Source organism: Zootoca vivipara, chromosome 1 (assembly GCF_963506605.1).
Source record: "Zootoca vivipara chromosome 1, rZooViv1.1, whole genome shotgun sequence".
Classification (NCBI taxonomy): domain Eukaryota; kingdom Metazoa; phylum Chordata; class Lepidosauria; order Squamata; family Lacertidae; genus Zootoca; species Zootoca vivipara.
This window is the reverse complement of record NC_083276.1, coordinates 97,991,723-98,006,104: the sequence shown is the minus strand read 5'-3', so window position 1 is coordinate 98,006,104 and position 14,382 is coordinate 97,991,723. Positions and strand designations below refer to the sequence as shown.

At 42.4% G+C, this 14,382-nt stretch overlaps 1 protein-coding gene across 2 annotated transcripts in view; it reads left to right on the top strand.

Annotated features, from left to right (window-relative positions):
- LOC118083125 (von Willebrand factor D and EGF domain-containing protein-like) overlaps window positions 1–14,382 on the top strand; it is a 123,182-nt gene that overhangs the window by 48,535 nt on the left and 60,265 nt on the right. For both annotated transcript variants that reach the window (XM_060279527.1, XM_060279539.1), the window contains exons 3-7: window positions 613–841; window positions 3,432–3,497; window positions 3,816–4,048; window positions 8,914–9,003; window positions 13,009–13,144. In XM_060279527.1, coding sequence (XP_060135510.1) covers window positions 613–841; window positions 3,432–3,497; window positions 3,816–4,048; window positions 8,914–9,003; window positions 13,009–13,144 — 754 coding nt within the window. The remainder of the gene's footprint in view (window positions 1–612; window positions 842–3,431; window positions 3,498–3,815; window positions 4,049–8,913; window positions 9,004–13,008; window positions 13,145–14,382) is intronic.

Genomic DNA, 14,382 nt, shown 5'->3' with positions numbered 1-14,382 from the left:
TCCTGCTGCTTCCTACACCTGTGTTTATGGAGACAGGGGTCTCCTTGGCTCTGGTGAAGGGTCCAGCTGTTATGGTTCCTGTGCACTGACCTCCCCACCCCCACCCCCTTGCCATGCTCAGTCACCCTGTGAGTACTTCCTACACCAACTTTTCCTTCCCCACCCCCAGCTTGCACCAGTGTGTCACAGTCTCAGATACACTCCTTTCCCTCCTCTTCCTTCTCCCCATTGTCCTGCCAGTTCACGACAGCTCATGGGGTGGGTGGAGCTGGCCATTTAAGACTCAGGATTTGTTGGTTGTATGGGGAAAGGTTTTTAGGCGTTACCCCACTTGCTTCAAAACATTCCTGCTGTATTTGGGGGCTCTCCTGTTCCTTCTGCTGAGGACCCCTAGACACCTGTCCCTAAGTCCTGCACTGATGTATTTATTACGTTGTTTATTAAGCCTATTTATACCCTGCCCTTCACCCCAACAGATTCCAACAGAGGACAAAATATAGCTCATAACATCACTGTTGCACCCCCCACTCCAGGGAAAAGAATTATATTCAAAGGGGGAAAGCCAAGCAGAAATGCAGCCACTTGATTGATTTGGTTTATATATTTCCACAGATGAACAAATGTGGGACACAAGCTCCAGTCTGGCTGTCGCTTGAGTCTGACTCCCTCCCGCAGCCTGGCGAGAGAAAGGAGCTCACCGCCTGTGCTACCTGGCAGTTCTTTTTCGGAAGCATCAAAGACTGTTGTCTGTTCCGGATACCCATATCGGTCAGACATTGTGGAGAGTTCTTTGTTTATCTCTTGCAACCAACTCAAGGGTGCATGGGCTACTGCGCAGAAGGTGGGTTTCATACAGTCCATATTTATCACCCAGATTGTATATGCACCTCTCTTCCTACGTGCTCAAAGGTTGCGTTATTGCTCTGCACATCCCAGTGACCTTGCAAGTCAAGCATTGCTCCCAGTAAGATGCAGACAATGTAGCTAATCAATCAGCAACAGCCCAGGGTGTTTCTGAGGAATAGCTGTTATTACTTTGGCAGAATTTAATCTATAGCATGTTACCAAGGTATGCTTAGCTTGGTTACACTTCCTACGTAACCTTTATTGCAGCCTTTTGCGTCCACATTTGGTTTAAAGAGCAAAGCTAACTGACTGAGCATGTTTATTACTGTTTGTTTGTTTACATCACAGAGTGGCATCTAATACTGAAATGATCTATTGGAGATATCAATGATGATTTGAAAGCCCTTGAAAGGATACAAGGGAGGGAATAAGAAAACAGCTTTTTGGTGTCTTTTTTTCTTTATAATTACTTTTGTCAAAAATAATTGCCAAACCACCAGAAGAGTTCTAGACTCTATTCTGTATTTCAAAGACAAAAGGAATGGCAGATAGCAATTCCTCACTCTGTTACACCTTCTGAACTTGCAGTCTTCAAGTGCATATAGATTGCTAGAAATGATTCTCCCTTAAGAGACTCACAGAGGCACAGAGCATTATTCCTCTGTGTTTCCCTTTGGAACCTGAATCTTATTGTACAAATTGGATCTCATGGATTCAACACAAAGAAGACTAGAGCTATCAGCTTTTCAAAATCCTGTTTCCAGACCTTCTGCCAGTCACTAACCATAGCTATTTAGGTGAACTTTTCTGCCATTCTGTCATGTCTCAGTTTGAATGGAAAGGAACACTGAAATATTAATTTGTGATTGAACTTCTGTTTCTCAAAAGACTCCCCATTGCTGTCCTGTATGCTTGGAACTGCTTCCCTGAACACCTGTGTGATGCTAATTCCATTTTTTATCTTCAAAACTTTCCTTTTTAAAATGAAGGTTGTAGCACAACCTCCTAATTCTCATTCCCTACTAAAACTAAGCCTAAGTATGTGTAACTGAAATAATTCCAGATTTTGTCAATGTTTACTCCCACCTTTACTCCCTTTCTCTTCTTCTGTTGTTTTCCCTGGTTCAGATTTTAGGGTGCGGTTGAACTAATGTGTCACATCAGTGGTAGCCCTGTGCAAGAACTTCTACTTGTTTCCCCTCATGCAGCCTCCCTAAGATTGGCTCAATTGTGGTAGTGGTTGAGAGTTGAGAGAACCCCCAGAACAGTGGGGGATAGAGGGAGATTATTCCTTTTGGCCAGCTGAAGTGCTTGCCCTGATGAAACAATTGCCTTAGTGCAAAGCTGAATTCCACATCCTCATATATTACAAGCTGCTAAATGCAGGGAGCTTTCCTCTGGTACTTGATACAGCTTCATGCAGAGAGGCAACACTATATGAAACAATTACACTAATTTCTCCTTGATGTCGATGAAAGATATGTATATTCACTTGCCAAATGAGAGATTGTCTGGTGTAGTAGTTAGCAGGTTAGTGTATTGAAGTAAGACCTGGGAGACCATGGTTCAAATCCCCATTCTACTATGAAGGTTGGGTGACTTTGGGACAGTCATTGTTTCCCAACCTGACCTACATTACATAGTTAAAGGATAAAATGCAGAGGGCAGAACTAATCATGCCACTTTGAGCATCTTGGGGGGGGGGAGTGGGATATAAATGAAATAATTAAAATGAACATTCTTAAATCTCTCCTATTGAAATCAGTGTGACTTAACAGTGGTTGACCTTGGCTGGATTGCACATTTCATAATATGCACACTCACAACAACAACAACAACAACAACAACAACAACTTTATTATTTATACCCTGCTCATCTGGCTGGGTTCAACAGCAGAAGACAAGAGTGCTCTGCATTTTACTGTTTGCACCTGAGTATGGATGTATTTGGCACATTCATTGTAAATGGCACACATACTTATGAATGCCTGGGTTTCCCTGAAATATACACAAAACTAAGGACAATTGTTTCAAGATGTCCAGTTCTTTGCATATTGCAACAGAAGCTGAGCATTTAAATACACATAGGCCTTTCACAATAGGCATGCTACTACAGTGGAACCTCGGTTTATGAACACCTCGGTTTACGAATTTTCGGTTTACGAACGCCGCGGACCCATCTGGAACTGATTAATTCACTTTCCATTATTTTCAATGGGAAATGTTCAGTTTATGAACATTTCAGTTTATGAACAGACTTCCGGAACCAATTACACCCATGCTTCGGGTTAAGTATGCTTCAGGTTGAGTACTCCGCGGACCCTTCTGGAACAGATTAATCCACTTTCCATTACTTTCAATGGGAAAGTTTGCTTCAGTTTATGAATGCTTCAGTTTATGAACAGACTTCCGGAACCAATTGTGTTCATAAACCGAGGTACCACTGTACATAAATTTTGTGTTTGGGAATGATTGGGAACTTTGGAAGTTTTTCAGACCAATGAGTCCAATTAAGCAACAACACACCTCTAAACACTAGTTTTATCACTTCATGGGGCCATACTAATCTCATTTTATTTCTTTAGCTGTTGAAGAACCACAATTTAACTATTTTGGTCCCAGAGGAACTGGAGCAGACATCAACTTTCAAGGTAATTTATTGGTGTTAGCATCAAATATCTGTTGTTTTTTTATTGGAACAGAATAGCTGGGATTCAAAAGGCCATGAAAAATGTTCCACGTTCACATCTGTGCTTTTATAGTCCACTACCACCTGCAGTTGCATCCCACACCTATTCAGCTGAACTGCAGCAACACTACTGTTGGAAGGATAGTTTTGCCCTACCACACTAGCTACTGCTGATGAAACCAATCTATATTTTCTAGTACTATCTCAATTATAATGATTTCTTGGCTAAACTATTACCCCACTCAAGTGCATCATGCCCTCTGTTTTTCTTTGTACACAGACGCATCTCAACTCCCACCTTTACAACCACTTGTCACCCCTGAGCTTTTGGGAGGCCACGTCTACCTCAAATGCACTTTCAGCACTCCAACTTCAGATCCGTCTATAGGTTATGCGGTGGTCTGGTCACGCCTTTCCAAATCCAGAGGGAAAGAACAGCTTCATCATGACACAACGCTGCAGACATTCTCCTATGTGGAGATGGATGGAGTTAATTTCAGATTGGGAGATACGGTAATGCTTTCTTGAAGACAAGGTCAAGCGTTCAGAGGAGCTGAATCTCTCTGCATTTATTTGTTTGTTTGTTTGTTTTTTGCTCTTATTAGCTGTTCTTTTGAATCTGAATTTGGCCTGAATGTAAAAGACAGTCCCCAAGTGGGAGTACATTTTAATATAATGTTATTAAATGCTATTTATCAAGTTTAGAACCCTGAGCATTCCAATGTATTAGATGAAGTTCTCTTATGGTATCCAATTTATTTATCAGAACTTCTGTTGTTGCCTATCATAGCATTGCTTCTTTTACAACTTTCACCTAAAAATGTCACTGAATAAGGATATTTGTATCATGTCATGACACTGCTGTAATGACAAACAGGCTTGGTCAGTCTGATCAAAGGACTTACAGCACTAGCCTTACTTTCACAAACCAATCCATGTGTCTAAACCTGACATTTTCTGATCTTAGCAGCATCATAACTCATCTTCTGGATTTCCCTCATTTTCTCATAAAAAGCAGATGGGAAAGTATTTTAGGGTTAGAGAATACCCTTAACTCTAGACAAAGAGCAACTTGGTCTGAAATGAGTACATTACCTAATAATAACAAATATTTTATTTGTATCTGACCAGCTTCCCCAGCCACTCTGGGAAGCTTCCAACATACATAAAAACGTAACAAAACATTAAACCTTAAGAAAGCTTCCATATACAGGGCTGTTTTCTAAAGTTACTAATCTCCTTGACATCTGATGGGGTGGGGAATGCCCTTGAAGGCTTTTTGAGGACACAACAGTTCTGAGGAACAAAACTCAAAAAATCCTGTTATGTTTTAGATGCAGATAGCAGGGGTGCCAACTTGGGGGAAAAAATGGTGTATGTGTGTGAGCAGGTAAGCCCCACCTGCATAATTAATCACATGATGTGGTACACACATGCACCATTTAAATGGCTTGGCCCCCTCCAATATTTGATTGGGGGGGTGAAGGGACCTCGGCCCCTAGGAGTTGGCTCCTGTGGCATGTAGGCTATCTTTGGTGAAGTGGTCTAAAGCCAGCAAACAGCTAGATTGTAGCAAATTAACAACAGTTTGTTTATGAGACCTCATTTGATGCTCTGAAGTTGTAAACTGACCTTAACACCCATCCAGTTCTCTGCACCTGTATTTTCTGATCGTAAACTGAGGCATCTGTTCGGTTTAGTGGCAGAACCAACCTGTTCTTCTGTCCCTTGGTAGTGCAATCTTCAGGAACCTGCACTCATCTCCCTATTGACTTATTTTTCTGAAAGCTGCTGCATAGTTGTGAGTCAAAAGGAGAGGAAAAAATGTTAAAGCTCTGCTTCCAGTTGACTGATATCCATCTACGCTACATTTCAAACTCTCTCAGTGATATCATTCAAGCATAATACAAAATTTCCTTCAAGATGTTGTTCATATCATAGCTTTTAATAGAGTCATTGAGCTTTACTGTTCCAATGGAGTTTGAGCTTTTATTAGCATCTCTTTAGATGAAATTGCCAAGGCCATTTCTTCATAATGCTTATAAGAGCATTTCCCCATACTTTAGGTCCCAATCAGGCCATTCTGGAAACTGTGTCGGCAGAGAAATGTTTGCAAAACTACTGCAGCTTTAATAAATAAATCTATAATCCACTGCTCCCCCTCCCTCCTGCCTCGTAAACACTCAACATAGCCCATTCCATCTGATTTGAAATTGTAGCAGTTCCTAAGCCCAATTTAGATTATATTGACAGAGGTCATTCCATACCTGGAGGTACAGCCATCTGTAAATTACAGCAGGCACAGTGTGTGCAATGGGTAATGCTAAGGAAGCAGGATGTGCCAAAGAAACTGGCCAGGTTTTGCTCTGCACAGCAATTTGAAAGTTCATGCGGTGAGATGGCATACATTTTTTAAAAGGCTTATGCAAAATCACTTTTTTTAAAAAAGTTTGCCAGTGGCAGTGGCCATGTTGCTGATAGGTTACACTGTTTGCAAATGCAACAGCAATGAAATAAAATAAATTCAGCTCCATATACAAGCTTATGAACTGATTTATCTTTGCATTAAGATTAGAAAGAGAGCCACTTAGCTTCCACCATGAAAGGAAAAGGAGAGAAGTTTTCGCTTTAATTACAACCTTTGACAACAGAACAATAACTCTACATACATTCTTTAGAAAAAAATTACTGCTAATAGGAAGGTTTCTGATGTTTTGGAATGAATTTTCACATTGAGATTCCATATTTCAATAAGCACGGATTTGCTTTGGTTGACAGTTTCATTATGAATAAAAACAAAACCCAGAGCAACCCTATCTGAATGAAGCATAATCTCCATTATAAATGTCTTAGACTCTAATGTAATCTTTGTGGATAACTCAGAGAAAAGCTCATTGTGCTGAAAATGCCAAGAAATTCAGTGCATTTTATGGTCCTTGAGGAAAGAAGTAATATGGAGCACATGTTAGCCTCCTGTTTGAATGCAGGAAGATGCATAGCAGAGGTCTTTACTTGTATACATAGGGCCCAGGGAGCCACGCTCATGTGATACTGTGCCTTCACCCAATGATCAAGACCTGCCCAAAAGGCACCATTGCCACCTAGGCTTAGGTGTATCAACACTCATTAGACAACGAAACAACCCTGAAACTCCATCAGTGGCCAGCAGGGTATCATTGGTGGGTCTGTATTGCTGACCTGGCTTCCCGACACCATGTGTCACTGCCTGTTTCTGAGAGGGGGAAGGCTGAGGCAGCAAGGAGCTCAGCATGGTGTGGGTGCAGAGCCAATCTGATGCTCCCACCACTGTACCAGAACCACAGCAAGCTGTCTGCTGCCTTGGCCCCTCTGTAACTGGCAGTGACACATAGTGTCTGGAAGCCAGGTCAGTAACTCAGCCCTGATTGCACCACCTCATTGGTCACTACTGAATGAATGTAAGCTGTGCTTACTAGCATTCTTCATAACCTGTGTCTGAATTTTCAGCCATTCACAGCCTTAATTCATTCTGGAGGTCCGTTCTTAACCTGAAACTGTTCTTAACCTGAGGTACCACTTTAGCTAATGGGGCCTCCCGCCGCCGCTGCCGTGCCGCCGTCATGCGATTTCTGTTCTCACCCTGAAGCAAAGTTCTTAACCCTAGGTACTATTTCTGGGTTAGAGGAGTCTGTAACCTGAAGCGCCTGTAACCCGAGGTACCACTGTATATAAATGTAAATTTGCTCCTTTAATATGCATATAAGTTTTAAATGCACATTTTGATACATTGAAACTTCCAGGAAGTGTGTCGCAACATTCAGAGAAGCACAAAACCTGGAAGGAAAGCCAAGTTGTGATTTGCATGTTAGTCTGAGGGGTATGGGTCAGGTCATTTTGTTTAGAGACTCAGACTGAATTCAACAAGTATAACGAGGCTTCACCAGGGTTCACCTGGAGAATCACAATGAAATATCTCTCAGAAGCTGGAAAAGTTTAAAAATTTGCCCCAGATAATTGGGCGCAAATAAATTTAAATGGGCATAAGCTCCATCTGAAGCACATCAAAACTGGTCACCAGCGAGGCCACCCTCTTCCCCACTTGCTAGTAATGCACAGGGAAAGAAACCCATGCATTTGCAAAACTCTTATCTACTGTTATTATGTCTGCTCAAGTTCCTAGATCTCATTACTGCGCTTAGGCTGAATATGCCAGTCTCTTTTTTTATATATTGCAAGTGTTTTAAAAATACCGACAGTAGGATTTTCTTTTACTGAAAAGCTTGGGGGGGGGGAAGAATACCCAACCACAGAGTAGTCAGTCAGTGTTGCATTCATACTGCCTGCAGGGTATACCTTTTTCATCCCCCCCCCCCGTCCCTTGAAATGATAAGATGATAAAAGGAGGGGGGAAGTCTCTGATAGCGGAGTTACAGAGTAGAAGCCAATATTCAGCTAGAGGCAAGAAACTCCTAAGGAAAGCTATCTTAATAATTATGTGACAAACTGTCAAGACTGTAGATCAGTGACCAATGCTCATATCTGATTGTGAGAAGTTCACACCTGAGTTGTAGAAGAAGAAGAATTCATCCTCAAAAAGGAAGGAGCTTTGCACATAGTATAATGGGTACGGAATGTGCAGTACTTTTCCAATGCAAATATTGTACTTTCCTTCTTGGTTCAAAATCACACACAGTGCAATACAGGTGAGACTAGATTTTTTCAGATTTCCCATTGGAAGCTTCTTAATACAGAGTCAGATGAACGGCCCACCCAGGTCAGTATTGTTTACACTGACTGGCAGTGATTTGAAGGCAAGGCTTGCATGTGTGTCCCTGGAACATGAATGCCTGATTAACCATTTCAGAAAGATAAAAATTGCCCCTGGGTGTTTTGAGAGGCATGTCTGCCATTAAATGTTTTGTTTTTTTAATGTATTTACGCTTGAAAATTGTGGTGTAGAACAAATACAGCTGCAGAAATCACTACACAATCACCACAAATCAGCTTTAATGTTCTGCTGCTTAGTAGCCAGATGCCCTAGTTCCAGCTAGCATTATTGCTGAATGTCAAAACTACCTGATCCAAGCCCTCCATACTTGCTTACCCAGAGTGAAGGGTCACCTTTTAATTGCTACAGAAGGCACCTATGGATATCTGTTAGTAAGTACACGGAATTTTCCATTTCAAGATATGGGAGGATGGCTGCCCCCCATGTGTTCCCCATTTGGTATGTACATTGGCTTTGCAGCCAGCAAAGGGAAAGGCAAAACAGCAAAACCAGGCTTCATAGGGTAGAATATCTCAGTCAAACCTTTATAACACCTTCAATCGCTCTTCATAAGCTCTTAATTTAAAAAGCAAAATAAAAAATTGTAAAATGGACAATTTATTTATTGCAGGTCTTTTGCACTGTCACAGCTTTTAAGTGGGACTCTCCTGATCAACAGTCTTTCCCTGAAGAAAGCGATGGATTCTATGCTGGGATTAAGGTAACAGCAAAAGACCTCATTTAGCAAACTTCTCTAGCATATCCTCAATGGAGATTTCTATATTAACCACCTTGCTCCGCAAGACAACACACTGTAAAATTGGCTTTGGTGATTATAAACAGTGTACTTCTTAGGTGCCCAAGGAGAAAAGGTCTCCAAAAATTGCCTGCCATTCTATCAATCATTCTATCAGACTTTCTAAAGGCACTAACAGCTACAGCATCTAGGTGCCGAGAAATATATTGTGAAAGCGTTTCATTGTTCATCCACCTTCCGAGAGGTGATTATATGCAACCTTAAGTAGATAGGCACAGTTCTGCAAATTCAGAGTGATTTGGTCATAATGCCTGAGCATTTGCGGTTGTCTCTCACACAATGTGAAATAAAAGTTGGGACATCATCTTCAAATGGACAGCTTTTGCGAAGACTGGCATTTAGTGTTTGCATCCTTTGAATGCTGCGCTCTCCTATTCACAAAACTCTGGGGGCAACCCCCCATTATGTTAATGGAGAATTTTAGCAGACTAAAACATTTTCTGACCTTGGCCAGCTATTCAGTAGCAGATATTTCATAAAAGAGCCTTTCTTTCCCCCCCTTTGTTAGCTTTTTCTGGAATGCAATATAAATAACTGGCAAAAAAAGTCATTCCATTAAGGAGGCTGTAGTACAGATTAGTTTTCAAAAGCTGAGCCTATCAAAACAAGGACCTGCATGCTAAGTCTGCCATTATTATTTATGGGACAATACATTATTTATGGGGCAGACTTCACTTTGATTCATACCTACCGTGTTTCTCATATTATAAGACATGTCTTATATTTATTTTTTCCTCAAAAAAACACACTATGGCTTATTTTCAAGGGATGTCTTATTTTTTCCTCCTCCTCCTGCCGCGGCCGGCATTGCTGCTGCGCCTATCACTATGTCTTATTTTTGGGGTATGGCTTATATTCCTTGAATGCTTAAAAATCCTGCTATGGCTTATTTTATGGGTATGTCTTAAAATATGAGAAACAGGGTAATGCCTTTGATGGGAGACCTAACAGCACAATCCTCATTTTTGGGTAATGTGGCAGCTCTCTCTTTTGAAAACTCATATGACACCATAGACTGCAGAAACCACAGAGATATAGACTCTAGAGCGGGTGGGTGGGTGTGCATCTACCTGGCTCTCAAGATCTCCCTAGCCCATGTCCCTTCCATAGGCTACAATTCTCTCCGGTCGTCCCCTCAAGTGCTTTTGCTTGTCTGGCATAACTCCTTGAACTGTGCTAATGCCTCTTGCTTGCCTGGAGGGTGGATGGAGAGAGACGTGTGTAGAAACCTCTAACTTCGCGTGGCTGGAATGTAGCCTATTTGTTGAACAAAGGTTAGAGTCACACTCAATACTCTGACCACTTTTGTATCTGTCTCCATCCTTGCAGTCCTCAAATGGTTCTCTGAGAGGGAAGGAATCCCCTGGGGCAAAATAAACCAAAACAAGACAAAATCTGCCCTTGTTCTGGAAACTAGAATACAGGGACTGTGTCTTTTCCCCCCACAGCATTGTTAAAAATTATTATTATTTTGCTTTGGCAGCAAACCTGGGAGAAGACAGTTTCCCCTCCATTATCATTCTGTCATTTCACCTAGGGGTAGACAGAATGGTAAAATGTGATGGGCTCTGCAGAAACACCCCCTTTTTTTGAGGGGGGCGTTGTATGTGCCACAATCATTTCCAGTTATGGGTTGTCCGTCTTTATCTTCAGATGCATCTGCATGGTACTTGTTTACATGTAACCATCAGGGCAGGGAATGGGTAGCAAGCATAAGCTCTGCATCATGTATTCTCTAACAGGAAAGTCATCAGAACCATTCCATTGTGAAAATGATAGTGATGTCATGACAATGTAAACCAGTTATGCACTGTTTTTCATTTGGAACAAAATGAGGAAACTGTTCAGAAATGAGGGAACTCAGGCTGGGGGCAGAGGGAGTGACTCTGTATTAGAGCGTATACTCGGTATCTATAACAGCTGTTCTTCTGTCTCCAAGGTGATGCCCTCAAGGTACTGTTGGACTACAACTCCCATCAGCCCCAAGCAGCATGGCTCCTGTCCAGGGATAATGGGAGTTGGAGTCCAAAATATCTGGAAGGCACCAGGTTGGGGAAGGCTGATCTATAAGGTTTCTGCTTCAACCCCTACGATCTCCAACTGGACATTTGAAAGTAGCAGGTACTGGGGTGGGGGGGACCCTACCTTAAGCCCCATAGAGCTTCTGCCAGTAGTGTAGCCAAGATGGGGAAACAAATGGCCAAACTCTGCACACTCAACCCTACCATTAGGTTGAGTGAAGGAGCTGCTTGAGGGTGAGGATTAGTTGAAAGATTAGTTGAAAGATAGAGATGTGTGTCTTGTCTGCCTCTGTGTTGTCTGCGCAAGGCAGCCATGGAGGTTGCTGTCCTACTGCTAGTAATGAAATAAGATTCAGCTATCTCCCCAGCTGGCTCTTGTACATGGAACGGGAAAGTGTCATCTTGCCTTTCACTTCAGGCAACAAAATGTCTCAGGTTGGTCCTGGACTCAGCATAAAGCACATGCATTAGCATAAATTAGTCCCCCTTTACCTTACACATAGAAAGCAAGCCATATGACCAGCTAATTCTCCTAATATACAGCCCGGCACATTTTAATTAACTTTTTTTTTTTTACTAGTAGCTCTGCACTGAGCAAATCGGTTCCATGCTGTTAGTTATTAGGATTTTTCAAAAGGATCCCCCCCCCCTCCTGCATCACAAATAAGAAACAATTACCCAGCTATTCCTGAAAATGATTTTGTAATTACTGAAGATGTTCAAAAGCAAAAGGTAACATTCGGAAATTAAGGCAATTTTTACTTAATAAGCAATTACGGTGGCTAATTTGGCAGAATGTTTGAGAGCTAAGCAGAAACCTCGGTGAGCCACCAAAATAGCAATTTCACCTTATCTTGGAGTAGCAGCAAGCTCAGATCTTCTTAACGTGCTATCAAAGTCGTGAGAGAGAATAAGGAAGGCAAAGGCTGAATAAGACACCATGTGAAAACCCTTCCTTGGTGACTGGTTTGAACAAAGCAAAAGCATAGCAATAGGTTCAAATAATTCGTCTCTAAAGCAACTTGAGGCAGGCTCCTCTCCCCCTTCCCTGTTATGAACACAAGACGCTGTCTTATTCTGAGTCAGCCCATCAAGCCCCTTATTGTGCATTCTCCCTGACAGCAGATCTCTGAAGCTTTAGATCCAGGTCTTTCCCAGCTCTGCTCTCTCTGAGGGTCTTTAACTAGGGAAGTTTGGCACTGACTCTTCTGATGCAAAAAACATGCTATACCACAGAGCTGTGACTTCTCAAGACATTGCCCATAGGTCATCAACATAGCACCTGTGGCCACACATGCACCTACAGAGGTCTTCCCTGGTGCAAACAGGATCCCATCCCGCAGAGTACAAGAGGCAGCACTCTGCCTGCCCCACATGTGCCATTGGCACTTGTCTTCCCTGTCCCCGGGCGGAGAAGCTGAGCAGCTAAATTTTGAAGTGCACCCCAGCTCCTACCAAGTTTGGCAAAAGCCAGGGCATTTCCGTGTGACGCATTGCTGATTGAGTCCCACTCCCCAGATTGGAGAAGCCAAGCGGCAACATTTTGAGGAAGTGCCCCGGCTGCTGACAAGTTTAGCAAGAGCTGCAGAGCACTGGTGGCAAAAGTTGGGGGCGCAGTGGCAGGATGGGCAAGTTTTGAATGTCTTCTTCAGAGAAACTACTCTTCCCCCTCCCTCCCCAAATTAGCCTGAAAAAAATGTTTTAAAAAATCAATATACTGTATTGCCTGCTTGTTCCAGTGAAAATGTTCCTCCTTGTTGAAAGGGAAACTTCTGATACAATAACTGAAAATTTGCTTGTGCCCTAAATCAGAGACCATTCACCATCAAAACAGGCCAAGGCTTAATATGAGTGCAGTGTAAGACTGATCATCTGTCTCTATTTCCAGTTTGTGCCAGAATCCATACAAATTGCAGAAGATAGTGAAGAGCATATTTTGACAATCCTAAGTACCATCCCTATTACCTGTCTGGGCCAGGATGACATCTGTAAAATTACTTTGCAGCTGACTACCGGGGATTCTGGTAAGAGTCTTATGTCAGTGAGCATTTGATCAAGCACTTTTGCTGACTTTCCCTGAAATCTCTGTAATGAATCTAAGAGCATAGCATAGGTAGGAGAACCGCCATCATTTACTGCTAGAGGGCTTCATAAGACAAACAAAGTGATTGGCTATAAAACCAGAGAGATGAGGAAAAAGTACTTAAAGCTTGTGGTCAGTGCATTAAACTATTTGGCTTCATGTTGTAGGCTAATTTGACTATTACTTATAGTCACATACACAAAGGTATGTACACGTGTGTGTGTGTGTGTGCATTTACTGCAATAAACTCACTAGCTAGATCAATCACTTCCTCTCAATCCTAGTTTCTTATTTGTAAGATTTGAACCTATTTGTATGGAAGATGATTAATAATAATAATAATAATAATAATAATGGCACATTAGAACCAGGATTCTAAATAGCTGGCCCTGTTATGTTGCTGGCCACTGGGGTAATTTCTTTGGAAGCCTGGTGATGGCTTAAAAATCTCATTGCTTTGGGTTCCGGTTTCCGCCTGCAGGAATGGCGGACCTGTTTTCCATCTCTCTGACCTTCGTGAGGAATTTGGCGGTTGCTAGGGGAGTAAATGGCAACCCCCTACCCTCTCCGGGGGTTACGGAGAGGGGCCGCTGGCCCGCGATGCCCCCAGACCCACTCCGACTGTTTTTGGAGTGGGGGGAGCTTGGGCTGAGCACTTACGAGGGCCAGGACTCCCGGACGCTAATCTGCATGGCGGGGATTTCCATGGTTAAAGAAGATAATTAGGCTTAAATCTATGGACATACTTCAGAAGGAGGGGAAGAAGCGCTGTTTACTGCTGAGAAATTTATGCTGCTGAGGGAGAGGAGTCAAAGACTGTACTGCATCTGGAAGAAGGATTGATGGGGACGGAGCGATAAGGGAAGTGAGTTTTTATTTTTTTTTCTTCATATTGTTGCCTCGTACCTTCCCGGACGCGATGTCCTGGCTTGTTTGGAGTGAAAGAGAAGCAAAAGACTGTGTGAGTTGAACTTTATAACTGTTGTTACTGAGCATATTTTTTAAAGATGTGGAGTTGCCGATGAGAAAAGCCCCCCCCTAGTCGGACGGAAGGAGTTCTGGACGCGTTTGGAGGATTTATGAGCTGTGACGCACTTTAAATTGGAGCAGCGACCTGAAGCTAAGTTCAGCTATAGGGCAAGGAGATCCATTAATTTACCAAGAGTCTATGGTTTGATG